The 15553-nt window shown below is 39.1% G+C and overlaps 1 protein-coding gene across 1 annotated transcript in view; it reads left to right on the top strand.

Annotated features, from left to right (window-relative positions):
• The window catches only part of csmd3b (CUB and Sushi multiple domains 3b), a 456383-nt gene that overhangs the window by 191642 nt on the left and 249188 nt on the right, over positions 1–15553 (top strand). The window contains exon 5 of the mRNA XM_084738341.1: positions 926–1123. Within this exon, the coding sequence (XP_084594467.1) occupies positions 926–1123 (198 nt within the window). The remainder of the gene's footprint in view (positions 1–925; positions 1124–15553) is intronic.

The following is a 15553-nucleotide window of genomic DNA, read 5'->3' as shown; positions in this document are numbered from 1 at the left end:
CTACAGTGTTGATTTCTCCCTTTCTCTCATCTTCTAACTTTCCCCATTCTCCCCTCTCTCTCCCCCTCTGTCTGAGCAGTTTCATGGTGCTATCTATCATGTTTGGCATCCTCTGTCTCTGCCTGTCTCTCGTTTATTTTCCTCCTCCCCCTCTTTCTGTCTCTCTCTGCTCTCGCCTCCCCCTCACCTGATCTGTCTGTCTCCCTCTCCTCCCTCCCTAACCCCCTATCTGTCTGAACAGTTTCATAGTTGTATCAATCAACTTCAAACAATAAGACTGGAGTTGGTCCCTGTTCTCCCATCTACTTCCTGGTTTATGGCTTGTAATACCCCTTCTCTGTCTCTCTGCCTCTCTGTTGTGTGTGTGTGTTTGTGTGTGTGGATGTTTATAAGCACACTTGTGCATATGTCTTGGGCACAGAACTGTAAATGTACCTAGAGGGAATAATGTGATTAACTATAAAACACTCTGATATGGTCTCTCTCCCTTTCTCTGCGGCTGAGTTTAGCTTCCTTTGACTGGGTGTGGAGTCAAAATATTATTTTACAACCCTCATGCTTGGCAATATGTATTATAAAGAACTGTAGGCTTAATGACCTTGCTATATATGTGCTTTGGGTAAGATTTTAGAAGAGGTTGTGACAATGAGTGAGTGTTTAAACTGCATCATCGCAATGCAGATGTTTTTTTTATCTGACCATGAAACTGTGTTTTCAGTGGTAGATTCAGTGTGTGGACTGGGGCTGTAAATGCTCCACAGCAGTCTTTGGATTGGACGCATCACTAAGCAAGAGCTGGGTATATTATTTGGTTGAGTAGCAGTTGATTCAGGGGAAATGCATAGTTAAACATTTTAGTACAATTAAGTCAAAAAAGAAACTGAAAAAGCCTAAATCCTTCTCCCTTTCTCTCCTTCCTCTGCAGAACTCCACAGTACATCTTGTGGAAACCCCGGTGTCCCACCCAAAGCAGTACTGAGTGGTGGTGGCCGTTTTGCTGTGGGAGACCGTGTGCGGTACAGCTGTGTTCCTGGTTACGTCTTAGACGGCCATGCCACACTCACCTGCATCACCAATGCTGGAAACACTGCTGTGTGGGACTTTCCTGCTCCGATTTGTCGAGGTATGGACGATTTAACCTGTATGTGTGTATGTGCATTAATATATATGAAGAGTTTTTTTCTGAGGTGAAAATCCATTGAAAATGTGCCCTCTAGTTCAACTTAAACTGCATGTCTCAAAATTAAGACATAGAATAAAATCAGAAATTACAATTCTAGTAATAGGCCTTTCTGACAGCAGCCATATTGCTATGAAATAGTAGGTTAAACATAAGTGTTACCAATGATACAAATTAAGATCCCATTCCATTTAGTTTGGCATAGCCTTTACAGAACAGCAGCACCCTGACTCTGTTTGACCTGAATAGGATGGAATCTTTAAGCTTCTTCAAGGAACTTTGATATTTTATTCATTTAATTGACCTTATAGACAAAAGTGGTAGCGTTTCCACCACTATAACCACAAAATCTACATCAAAAATAAACTTATCTGAATAAAAATCTCCACCTTTCATGAAAAATTTGACACGGAGGCTGCCATTAAGAATAACTGTGCTTACATAGGTCATATAGAGGCATCAGCATTAAATTGACTTGGCGTCATAACTGGTTAAAAACTCCTTGTAGTAGCTTTAATTAGTATCATTGGTAACACCTGTGTTTACCCCACTATTTCATGTCAAAGTGGCTGCTGGGAAAAGGTTTATTAGACAAAATATTTGGAATATTGTAAGAAAACCCTTCATATAATTTATGTGTATGTACAGTATGTGTGTTTGAGAGACACAGACAGACTGTGCATGCATTTGTGTGTGTGCATGCGCGCGCATGTATGTGTGTGTGTGTGTGTGTAAAGTGTGTGAGGCAGGCAGTCTAGGAATGCTTGTATTCATATTTTGTGACTGAAGTGTGTGTGTGTGTGTGTGTGTGTGTGTGTGTGTGTGTGTGTGTGTGTGTGTGTGTCTTTTTATGCTTTACTTTGTAATCAAAGGTGTGTGTGGGAGAGAGGCAAATATGCAGGGTGTACTGTATGCCATTGACTATTTTTGGATTCTGGGTTACCTTTAGATGGTCTGTGTACATAGTGTTATATGCTATACCACAGTACAGTGTGTGTGCTGAGAAGAACAGCATTTGTAACGACATACATCCCCCAAATAGCGTGGGTGGATGTAAATCTAGTGTGTACAGTGCTGCACAATTCTCTTTAAAAATAAAGAAGTTTGAAGTACTTGATATTACAAGAGAAGGAACAGCATCTAGGACAATAAATATATAAATAACATCTTGTCAAATCGATTCTCTTGTTCTGTGCGTAATATGAACATTATAAATAATGATTACATTAAGGCACCATTATCCATTTTTTATATTTTCATCGAATATATGTAAATAATTCCCTGTTATGGAGAGAGTTGTTTGAACAACCAATTCTACTGAGATTCACACCCACAATCTGTGGATATATTCTGCCCTGAGCTCCTGACAGCTCATTGTTTTACTTTGCCGGCCCATATGGTTCACTCCCAATGGTGCTCATTGGCCCCCATTTACAAAAAAAAAAAAAAGAAAAGAAAAGAAAAGTGGATTCAGAACACAAGCTCACTGAATAACGGAAAACCTGAATAAATGAGTGACTGCTCAAGAGAACCAGACATCTATCAAGCCACAGAGACACAAATAATGTCACAGATTCTGTTCAGTTCAATTCAAGGAGGCTTCATTGGCATGACCATAATAAAATACAGTAATGACAAATGACAAAGCATGTTCAAATAATAACATCAAAAAACATTGCACTTGGGTTTGTTTTTATGTAAGGGGACGTCACTCACTGTTCCTCAAAGTGTGGCAGTTAAAGACATGCTCTGCTGCTAGACTGCAGCTCTTTCTGTGCTCTCCCTGCAGGATTGTTTTTTTTTAATGTTTATGTGGTCGAATTCAGGGTGGATTTTTTTTTACTCAAATTTGGGGAAATAGTTTGTGCGGACTGCCTGGAGTTTTGTGCATTCTGTTAGAAAAGGCAGCTCAGCCTTAATGCCAACATGGATGTGAAAGGCCAGATGGCAGCTGTACAGGTATCCCGATATCTTGGGGGCGGACTGCGCTGACAAAAAAAGGAGCTGATTGGCGGTGTCAGGGCTATTACAGAGTTTACATTGGAATTACAAGTAAAAGAAGATCAAGTTTGACAGAGTTAACACCATATGCTTCTGAGCAAAATATGCTCACCAGAGGCCAGCCTTAGAAAATCTTAGAAAACAATAACATTATGTTACACTTTTTCTAATGTGCTTCACTTGAGCCGCTTGCTAATGACAGTAACCTTACTTGGGCTCTGCCTCGCTCAGAATTTTGTCAGTCCCTTCAGATTTGGTCGTTTAATACAAAGATTCAATGATTTTTTCGCTTGTTTCCTATTCAGTGCCACACTAAACTCCTGTATCAGCCTACAAGGGTATGTTTTACCAGTAATGTTTTAACGCCTTTATTCATCATCACTAATCTGTAAAAAGTTCAGATTTACACACAGTCTGAGAGAGTATAAGAGTGCGTCTTCTGGTGCATAGTTCAGGTGTGACACCCCAGCGCACTGCAGTGTGTCTCTCCTGGGCAGCTGACAGCATGTCAGCCACTGCAGCACGTCGCCTACCCTCCGTTTCTATCACCTTCTCCCCTTCCATCACAGCTAATTTTGTGGTTTATGGTGATTTAGAGACTTTATTTGTAAAGTTTACAGCCTGCCAGGCTGTTCCATGTCTCTGCATACATTGGTGGAGCTAAAAAACAAGCTTGAACACTAATCTCTCACTAATTCACCACCAGCATATGTTGTCACATGGAATTTTTTAAGTGCAGTAGCTAATATAAAACTATATTTATGATTCCCCATATTTATTGTTCCTCACTGAAATGTTAGCCCTGTGCGCTTCTGTAAGAATCTGTTTTATCCTGTTATCATAATTCAAACTGACTGACAAAGGGAAAAAAAACACGACTGCTCGACTAGAGGAATCTCAGTCAACTGATGAGTCTCTGGCTGATGATTCGAATCTTCGACTCTTAGGGGGCAGCCCTAAACTTTACATATGTATCCACATATAAATACAATAAATATGAGCATATGCCATAAATAAATGTATAAGTTTCACTTTTCCACCAGAGCTGAGGATATTTCTCCATTCATTACAGCTGCATAATCAGTGTCTTTATACATAGCATTTTTTATTTCAGTAACTCTCATATGACTGCCTAGTGACATCAATGACCTGAACTTGCTCAGACAGTGATTTAGTTAAGATATTGAACTTGGCCGCTGCACTTGAATGCATTCTGGTTGTAGATCTGATAAGCAACACTGAGTCAGCCATGCAGAAGAGCACCATCCCTTAATGCACAGGAGAAGGCACTTACACTTCTCAGAGGGGACCTGAACATCTCCATCCTCCCAGGAGAGAGGGGGCTGGTTCTCAGGAGGACTATCAGTTCATGGTATGTGCACTCCTTAGTGATGCAAGCACAAGCGATAAACAAGAGAGATACCACCAACAATGAATTGCTTACAATCAGTGGAGACAAAGAAGGTGTAGATAGCACCATAGCATCCACCTCAGGGAAACTGCTGTAGGAGCTGTATTCAGACTGTCACCAGCAGTGATTTTCAGGGGACTCTGTCAACAATGTTCAAGGACACTCACTGGAAGCATTCACGCCAATATTCATGTGTGATGACTGTGGACAGGACTATAGTGACAACAGCAGGAGCCTAACCTGATCAAACAAACAGAAAGCAATCCGGGCCAGGAACCCCTTATTGAATCTTTGCTTGAGAACTCTGCAGCAGAAGTTTTTCTATCGACAGGGCTCAGCTCCCTCCTGTAGTCTGTTTGTACATGGAGGACTTGGTAGAGAAAATATTGGATTCTGGCTGGTGGTCACTGACTCACACATATAGATGTAAAGAAGCAAGAATGTAGCCTGGTGATTCTGGACTGTTCAGTTTTCCATAAAAGCAAGTGGTACACCTGACATTAAAGCTTAAGCACATAGGCCTTATATCTTTTTATTTGTACTTTACGTCCAAACTCAAATGAGGAAAAATCTGGAACAAAATCAGAGTAACAGACCTGTGGTTACCCTAACTGAGATATCATGAAAATAGCATTAATTTCCTCAAAGATCACCAAGTGAATTCAGACAAAGATAGAATAATATTCTAATCTGGTATGTAGCCAGACTTCAGATTTGTTGGCAAACTCAATTGGTTTCATTTAAAAAAGAGTTCTCAGATTTAATCTTAAGACAGTTTCCAACGGTGTGCTTATGTTCAATTCATAAAAGATACTGAGCATAAAAAAACCTGCTGCTTACACAGGTTCTAAGAAGGCCATTTGTAACTTGTGCACTTGTGATTAATTAACTTAAAATTGACAGCATCTGTCTTACAATCAATGATTTCCCCTTATACAATGCAAGTACAAAGGAGCATTTAGTCAGGAATCACCATGGACCAAAGTAGAAAAACAACTGTTTTGGAAGACGAGAGCACTTTCACTGGACAAGATAGTGGTTTGTCAAACAAATCCAGACACATATCTTTGGAGTTTATTGCATTTAGTGCTCATTGTTCCTTCATATTGTTCATAAAGCTCATTAACCTTTCCTTTACATGCAGTGGTCCCGGTGACTATTTGTTTTCGGCCTTTGTGCTTTTTGGGAGGAAGTGTTTGGATTTCTAAGTGATTTCCAAGGGAAAATATATGGTATCATAAGGTACTGATCTGCAATCCTTAACCACGCTGTTTGGTGTCAATGAGAAAATGGCACGCTTTTGGCTTTTGGCACGCTGCCTTATTGTGTTGAACAGGTCTAGACCTCCTTGTCAAACCAGATGCCTGAAGGATGAGCTGTTTTACTCAAAGTTGATTATAATTGTGGTGACCTTTTTTAAATTATTTTGATAACCAGGGTGACCAATGTTAAAACATACGTTACACCTCTGGATTAGTGTAGTCTTTGTCTGCAGTATGATTTGTAATGTAGGTGCCCATCTTTTTGAATAAGGTGTACTATGTAATGTTTGTCTCATTGTTTGTCTTAAAATTTCTTTTTCTTTCTTGTAACCATAAGAGGATGTTGGGGAGGGTTGGCTGTGGGTTCAGAGGGGATTTGTTTTGGCTTGGGTGCATATGTGTTCCAACCAACCAACCAACAAGCAGCAGGAAAATCACTTACATGAAGTCTAGACTTTGCTTAAAGATAAATTCATGTCCATGTCAAAGGTTTAATCTTGGTTTTCTGTGTAAGTCATGCTTAAGATCAAAATTGATTGCAAGTCTTTTTTTTTTTATAAATGAAGCGCCAGATCTCGATATTTCACATTGTCGCTATATGCAGTGCTGTCATTTCATGGAGAAGAGTCATTATCATAAAGATAAGGCAGGTGTTTAACATCTAATCGTAGCGGTTTCACTTATTCACACCTCTATTCATTTGAATTAAATTACTCTCATAAGGCTGCTATATGATCATTCTTTAAAGTTGAATGCAAATGATTTCCCCTCTCATACGCATATTTGATGACTACTGAAAAGTTTTCAATTACGAGTTCGATAGATTATATATTATATTTTGGTGAATGTCTGACTAAACCTGCAGGGGAAAAATGTGCTGAAATCCACTGCGCAGGCGGCAGCTACCAGGGCTGCATTGATACCAGTCAACAATTATGTCATATTTAGTCTCTTATCATTTTGTTGACAACAGACACTGCCAAATAAATAAAGTTTTGCATTTCCAACATCACAGTGGGGAACAAAAAGACAATGTGCTGAATTGTTGCACAGCATACCTCGCAGTGCAGTGAACTGTAATTTGGGTCTAGGGAAGCAGGGAGGGGGAGATGAGGAGGGAAGAGCAGGGGAAGACGGGGAAATGGCAACTTGTCAGTGCTGGATTAGCAATGTCTCTGTCACTCTGTCAGTAAGGCTAAGAGGAGCTAAGCTACTAATACGTTCACACCAACTCAGAAACACACACAAACACAACTATTCACACACACCTCCCACATACACACACATCATGCAAAAAAAGATATACCCCCACAAAAACATGCACACACACACACACACACACACAGTTGTATATTTAAGTGTGTATGTGTGTGTGTGGTGACACCTAGAGGCATTCATACCAGCTCTAATAGCTTTCTATCAATTATTCAGGCATTCAATCAAATGACTTGAAATGCAGTGCTTTTAGCAATATTACCGGAAATGTTTTCTCTCTCTATTTCATTTTCCTTCTGTGTGTGTGTGTGTGTGTGTGTGTGTGTGTGTGTGTGTGTGTGTGTGTGTGTGTGTGTATGTGTGTGTATATTATTCTTACAATTACATAAATGTAAACATGAGCACCTACCTACACAAATATCTACACACTGAGCTCAAATGATCATGCTTTCATCATGAATAGGCTAGATAAAGATAGAATACTCAATCAAAAGCGCTGCTGCTTTCAACCACGTATTTCATTTCTCACCTTTATAGATGAAATCAATAGACCACGTTTTGTTCCGACATTGAGCAATAGAATATACGCGCACACTGTGGTTAGTGGATATTTTACACCGAGAATATCCTGGTTCAATACGCTGCCCCTTCTCTGTGGAAACTAAACTGTCTGTGTTTGGGTTTCTCTCCCACAGATACTCAGTCCAGTGGGACTGGGGAATTAAAATTACCCTTGGGCGTAAATATGAATGATGTGGTTTCATAATTCACTGCCTTTCAGTTGGAGCCATGTTGGCCTTAGGTGCAGAAATAAAGTACGAATGAAAGTACACTTTACAATAGAATGGAATGTAATATAACAATAATACTGCAATTTTAGATAATACCATAGAGATGAGTTAACACCCAAAAAAACTTCAGTGTTTGTTTCAACACCTTATATTGAACAGGTGTTGTTTTTACTGTTCACTTGATGTATTTTGTGTGTTGGAAATTTTTATTTTCCATGTTGGAATGTCTTTGCCACAAATGAGCAATTGCTTTGCAGATTACATTGTTTTCTAAAAAGACTGCCATCTCTAGGAACGTATAATGCCATGCCAGTCCCCTGATGATGGTTTAGTGAGGCATAATTTAAGGATGCAGTTGGTCTGAGTGGAACTGTGGTCCCACTGCTAATCTGTTTTTCTGCCAGAACTCGTTTTTTCTCTTTGTTCACCATATGCCATGCAGATTATGATTGATATATATGACCCCAAATTTTATAAAGATTAAGGAAAAAGCACTCCCTTGACTAGACTTCTAGGGTCACTACAATTGCCAAGGAATTTTCAAAGTAATGCAGTCTACTTTGTATTATACAGCCAGCATTTCACACTGAATGTGAGGCCCACCTCTTCTAATTATTTTTCTGTGCCAGTAAAATTAAAGGTTTGGTTGATGAACTTGTAATAGTGGCAGGTCAGACTGTATCCATAGCAACTTATATAAGAAGAACTTTGCATCTTGATCATGTGAATAGTGTGTTGTGTAATTTCAAAAACCTTAAATTAACTTAGTGAAAAGGATTTTTCAGTGTGACTGCTCAACATTAACACTGTCACAGATGTAAAAGGAATCCACACAAACACAGCCTGGATACCAAGTAGCTAAGCTAAACTAACAGAACTGTTCAGAAACATTAACTACCACCATTGAAGGACTAGTGAGGATGATTTAGTAACATCTAGCAGTGAGCCTGTGGATTTCAAACCCCTCGCCCCCCCCCCCCCCCCCCCCCCCTTCCATTCATGTAGGAGAACTTACGGCAGCCTTGAAACTTTTGAAAAACACAGAAGGCCATATCTAGAGCTGGTGTCTGTTTTTTTTAGTTTTGGGCTACTATGGAAACATGGCAGAGCAATTTGGCAGCCTCAGTGGAGGAGGATCCACACCCTGTGTGGAAATAAACTGTTCATTCTAAGGTTAACAAAAGCACGACCATCCTTATTTTCAGGTGATTGTACAGCAGTGAAAACATACTTTTGATATTCCATTTATGCCATATTCTGTTGGTAAATCTGTGTAAATCATTCACACTTGCCCTTTAAGTTTGCGTCAAGTAGCCTTCTCTGGTTTTCTATGAACTAATTTTGGAAAAAGAGTGTTGCAGACACAAATTGGTGAAGAGCATATGGCAGCTATAAACAGGCTCTTTGTAGGATTCAAAATTTTGTAGTTTGCATGGACTTAAGTGTCTCCATAAGGGTATATAAAATTACACAGCAGTAGAGGAATTGTGTTGACTGATACTCCTTGCTCATAATTACTTAAATGCCCTTTTTTTATTTAGAGTGCAATTACATTGCTTTATTTAGCTTTAGTTTCCTTCATATATGTGGAATATACATACAGAATTGTTCATTGGTTTAGTTAAGCTGTGTCTTTTAGAATAGATGTCCCTGTACAGATGACAAAGTTGTCTAACATAGCAAAAACATCTGCAGTAGAGGCCAGCAGAGTTTGGTATTGTTCATTTAGTACACCATTCAACTTTGAATGGGATGGGAACTATTGTGGATATGGGCCTACAGGTCCACTGAGTCAATGTAATTTCAAGGTATAAACTTCAGTTCACTTGACGTGTAACTATAGCAACAGCAGAACCGATCTTACAAACACCATTTGAAATTGGGCCAGCATCAGAAGGATGCTGTTTCAGCACACTTTTATTGTCCCTAAACCATGTTATATAGTGCCATGAGCAAAATATAATGGGGAAAAACATACAGCACAGCTACAGTATGTCAGTACACTAATGCAGGCAGTAGAGAAAAAGCACATAGGGTGTGTATGTGTCGTGGAGAGATTCCGTGTGGACCTCCGAGTGCATCTGTGTGCGTTTATGTATGAGTGTCAGGATGTGTGCTTCTATTAAGTTGGTGCAGAATTATTTACAGGACAGAAATACCCTTCAGCATTCAAGGCATCCATATTCACACACACACACACACACACACACACACACACACACACACACACACACACACACACACACACACACACACACACAAGCACAAGCATAGTTGGCCCTGAGAAAATTTCATCATGATCTCACAGATACAGACGATGCTTATGAATATTCATGGTTTGGGTGGATGTGGATGTGTGCATTAGTGTGTGAGGAGGGGGTGGTCTGAGTGAAAGAGAGCAAGACAGAGATAAACACAGACGCAGAGCATCAGTGAATATAGTGTGGATGTCTTCATGGTGCAAGGAAGAGAGTTTGAGCCGAAAAATTAGGGAATTCGGGAGAAACTGTGGTTGACCCTGTGCATGTGTGGGTATGTACAGGTACATTAATTCTCTGTGGAACACTTAACATACCATAGAAGCAAATTGATTGTTAACTTTATCTTTAAGTCACTATGAGATCATTTGGAGGAAAGGGAGAGACAGAGAGATGGGAAACACAAAAGGGAACAGGAGTGGAGGGAAGAGAGATGGGGAAGAGCTTGAAGGAGAGGAAATAGGGGGTTATTGTTGGAATTGAAAAAGTAATAATGTGCTCTGACAAAACTCAAAATTAGACTGGCTGAGAAACGGAAATGAAATGAGTGTGTGTGCGGTTGTTTGTGAGTGTGTGCTTGTGTGTAGTCAGCATAACGAGATTGAGGCTGCTGCTGCTACTGCTCGGGTGCATGTTTTTGTGTGTTCACAGCAGTGTGCACGTTATTGGTTGAGCTCATAGCACTAATTTTGCTGCAGTCTGATCGGGCAACTCTTGAATCTTTTTTTTCCTGTTGTGAGCAATAACACTGCAGTCAAACTGTGTCCTAAACAAAAGCCAGGCTGTGGCAGAATTTAGCTTCAGCCTGCTCCCTTGCATAGCCCTGTATTGGGCAAATTGCTCAGGAAGTGTAATAAATTACTTTTTACCAATTACTCCTCTAAAAAATAATGATAATAATTCATTTATTGCTTGGTATCAAAAGTAGTAGTCAAGTTACTCATTATATTATATGTTATATTACTTTCTTACCTTGTTGGTGACCTTGTTGCTCTCCAAAGTTGAACTGCTGATCCACAGAACTTTTACCATCCAGCTTTTTATCACAAATGTCAGCTGTGGTGGTAACAAAACTTTACCCTTTAGTGATGCATGGACTGCAGTTACAACCACGGATACTGTGGTGCGGGTAGGAAAAAGTGTGCATCTCCCCAGAGAGAGTAAGACAGGCTGTGTGCGCATGAGCCAGCAGTGTAACGTCTTTGATCTTATAACTATAGCTCCTTGAATGTCCCACATATTTGCTGCAGTGACATTACTGCACGCAAAGAAACAAAACTGAAAGCAGCTTCTCTAATCATTGGTAAATCATTAAGAAAACACTCAGACATCAAGACAACACACAATAAAGAAATCACCTGGAAAGCTTGTTCAACATCATTTAAAAAGTAACAGCCTACAGAGAAGCGTAGAGATGCGGTGGTCTCTACATTGAAGAAATTAATATGTTTGGGTGGGTAGCAGGTGGATTATTGATACAGACTCAGATGAACTCAGAGCCCATCCATGGGTACAAAACAAAAATTGGTAACTGTCACACAAAAACTGCTTTGATCATTACTGAGTAATGTCTCACTGTCCAACACTGGTTCAGACAAACCATGAAAAATAATGCTAGAGGTATAAGGGGGAGGCAAGACGACATAAATTGAAGCAACAGTGCATTTGTGGGATGAAAACTTTTGAACCACACTTATCCTGAAGATGTAGAACTCCACTTCATGAATATACAGGAGATTAAATATGAGAGAAACTGAAGAAAAATTAGATGAAATACAAACTGCTTTTGTGGTAAGTTTTGAGATCAGCCCAACCCTGTACTATCACACATACACACATAGTTGAGTGTACATTGTCAGATGGCCACAGGCTGTGTGTACTTTTGCTGAATTTGCATTATTTGTGCTGAATAAAACAGACACCAAATCACTCAAGCCAATGTATTTGCAGGACTGAAGTGAGGTTTCACTTCACATTCAAATTCCAAGTCCCTTTAGTTAAAGCTCAGTGATTTATTTAGTACAGGTTGTAGCTGATGAGGATCCTCTACTGTGAACTCAGTACTACTATTTACTCAGTACTTAATTTAAAAGCCAATGTCATCAAAATGCATTTTTTAGCTATGAGTTCCAGTCATTAGTAGTCTGACATAGCACAGCACACTAAAAATGTAACTGGAAGGAAATCTGACAGTAATTTATTTGTATCTGTTCATTTTTGAAAGAAAGAAAGGAAGGAAGAGAATCAAACAAATAATTGCTTGAGAATCTTGTAGCAGCTGTTGCTCTGGATAAAGATGTACTTAGACAGGTGTGTGTTAATGCATATGTGCATGTGGGCATACATCATGATAAAATATCAGGTAAAGACCAAGTAAACAAACTTATGTTTGCTGTTAAAAATATTGTTCTTTTCTTTGTGGTCTGATCTATATGAATTTATTATACACGTTTTTGTCCAATAATGTCATCAATCTAAGGTAACAGCAAGTAACAGAAGACAGAAAAAGAAATGCAGGAAATAGAAAATCACATTAATTCCCACATTTTCAGGAGTCAAACTTTGCAACTCTTTGAAATTGACTTTATTGAGAAGGTGGCCTTTCAAAGTGTAATTACTTTCCTTTTCCCAGAGGCATTGGTAATATAATTCATTTAATATTTCTTTATTATAACTTTGTTATTGTTTTCTATAGCAGTAATAGCTGAGGATGACATTTTTAATATGGTTTACAGTATGATGGGGATGTGGTAGGGATGAGACCCAGGTGAGTTCTATTTAGCAGGATGTAACATACTCAGTCCATCTGACTGGTCATTCGGAGTGATAGGGAGAATTTTCTGATTGGCCGAGAGAATCAGGCTGGTGTTAAAGTAAAACAAAATAAAACAGGTCATTTAAAGCAAAAACAACACAAGAAAGTTTAATTTCTAGAGCAATGTAGAGATACATAAGATATATCGGTGGCATAAATAGTAAAATGAGTACCAGGCTTAAAAAAGCTCAAATGATTTACATCAGTTACAGTAACACACGTCACTGTGCTATTTACTGTCCATATATCCTAAACGGACGTACATTTTAAAGACAAGTTTGGGTGTTTAAAGACAGTAATTAAACAGGATACACCCCCCATCCCAACCCCCCAGTCAGTACCATATAGAATATTAAAAAAATGCATTGGGGTGTCAGACTACGGAATATATCAGTGATGGTTTTTCTTCACAGAAAAAAGAGAACTGATGCCAGATGAAGACAGCTCATTAATGAATAAATAATGGCCGTTCCCTGTTTAACTGAATGAAACTAAGACTAATTTGTGAGACAACAAATTAGCAGGAAGCGTTGTCAACTCCCTGGTTATATACGGATGTTTCTGACTGTATAGCCTTGAACAGGTGTTTGCTTTGAATTTGAGTGTGCAGCAAAATGTGCTTTTACACCCCTGGAAATCCACAACATTTTGGAAAATGCCAGCAGAGGCTGTTTCTATGCATCAAATATTTAAGTAATAGGCTTTACAAAATGCTGCATCACATGGTACATGCCCCTTTCACTTGAAAACACACAAAAGCAAACCTAAACCAGGTGTTAAGCAGTTGATATTAGATTATACTATATGCACTATTTCCTCAGCATAAGCTTATTGAGGATGTTTGCTCTTTTTTCAATAACATTCTGCCAGAGTCAGTACTTTAAACTCTGCTGAAGTTGGTTGTTTGACTTCAACATAAACTTTCTACGACTTTCACAATTCACTTTGCATCTGTGTGTGTATGTGTGCCAGAGTCTGTGAGTGACTGCTTCTGACAGTGTGCATGACTGCTTGCGTTTATGTGTCTATGACTGTGCGTTTCGCCCAAGACTGACTAGAATTGTTTCTTGGTGAAATGGTGAGATTGTCGTGGTACAGTGGTTTTGGTATTGTCATTACAGTGTTAGTTTCAAGATCATGTCTTTTTATTCTTTCTTCCTCTTTCTCCACTTCTTTCACTACTTCACCTCTTTGGACTGTCCTCTCGTCTCATTTTGCTTGTCTTTGTGTTATTTGCCAGGTAGCAGTGCATAAGGTTGCTGAAGAAAATTCTGAGCTCTTCTTTTACCAAGGAAATGAGCTCCTGTCACCGACTGATACCATGGATAAAATTATTACAATTAAAAAGTCGGCCATGTACAACTAAGGCATTTCCTCTTAATTGTAGTCTGGGGCTAGTTTACCCAGACAAAGAGAGCAGGAGAGACAACGATGCCAATTTGACATATTGTATATTTCTGTATGTCTACATGTGTGTGTGTTTGTGTGTGTATGTATGTGTGTGTGTGTGAGTGCCAAGTAATATGAATTAGTTCAGCTGAGCTCTGAAAGATTACAGTCTTTATGCAGGTAGTTTCCCTCAACCTGAGAGACAGACAGACACACACACACACACACACACACACACACACACACACACACACACACACACACACACACACACACACACACACACACACACACACACACACACACACACAAGCACATAAACTCTCCTCCCTTGCAGTGCTGGAGATTCAAGCTGAGCTGTCATATTGATTCAAACATTTTGCACAGAGTGGCTGTACAGTATGTTCATTTAGGCTGTTTATATTGGTTTGTGTGTATGTGGCTGTCTGCATCCAGTATTGACAACAACTGTGATATTTCAAAAATTAATATCTAGTTATATATATATATATATATATATATATATATATATACACACACACATACAAAATGCCTAACTCTAACCCAACTGTCAGTCTCTAAAAATGTTTCCCCTCAGCAACTAGGCATGACGAAAGAAAGACATTTCCAAGAGGTCAGTATGGTGACCTCATCCAATTAGCATCAGCAATCAATGGTTGCAGTCACAAACAAGGAAGAGCCAAAGAGGCTGTATGCTTATGCTATAAAGACGATCGGCTGTTATTCAGCTTTTCAAAGTGGTAGGAAGCTAATGTGTATCAGTTTGGGGATTCACACTTCTATCGCAGACACTGTTGACATCAGGACTAATTAAATTACTTTTTATGTAAAGCAGCAAGCTCCTCATTCCTGTCAGTGCAGCTAATTATTTCAAGGCATGTCTGTTTGAGCATATTTCAGGGGAATATATTGTGCTATTGTACCTCACAATACATTACAAATCATCTTTGAACTACTCACATTATGAGCTAATTGTCATCTAACAGATGTTTTCTCACAATACCTGTAACACCGTTTTTGTTATGATAAACAATTTCAGTTTACACATCAGTCCAGCTGTCCTAAACTTTGTATGTTTTCATGCAACATAGAAAAACAACAACATTACACTTTAAAAAGCACACTAGTGTGATGGATTTGTGAATTGAACAGAATATATCCAAAAGACAACCCTTTATATTCCCTACTTAGAAGTTAGACAAACGTTTTT

The sequence above is a fragment of the Lutjanus erythropterus genome, chromosome 16 (assembly GCF_056507025.1).
Source record: "Lutjanus erythropterus isolate fLutEry1 chromosome 16, fLutEry1.hap2, whole genome shotgun sequence".
NCBI classification, from domain to species: Eukaryota; Metazoa; Chordata; class Actinopteri; order Lutjaniformes; family Lutjanidae; genus Lutjanus; species Lutjanus erythropterus.
This window is presented reverse-complemented; position numbering and strand designations above follow the sequence as displayed.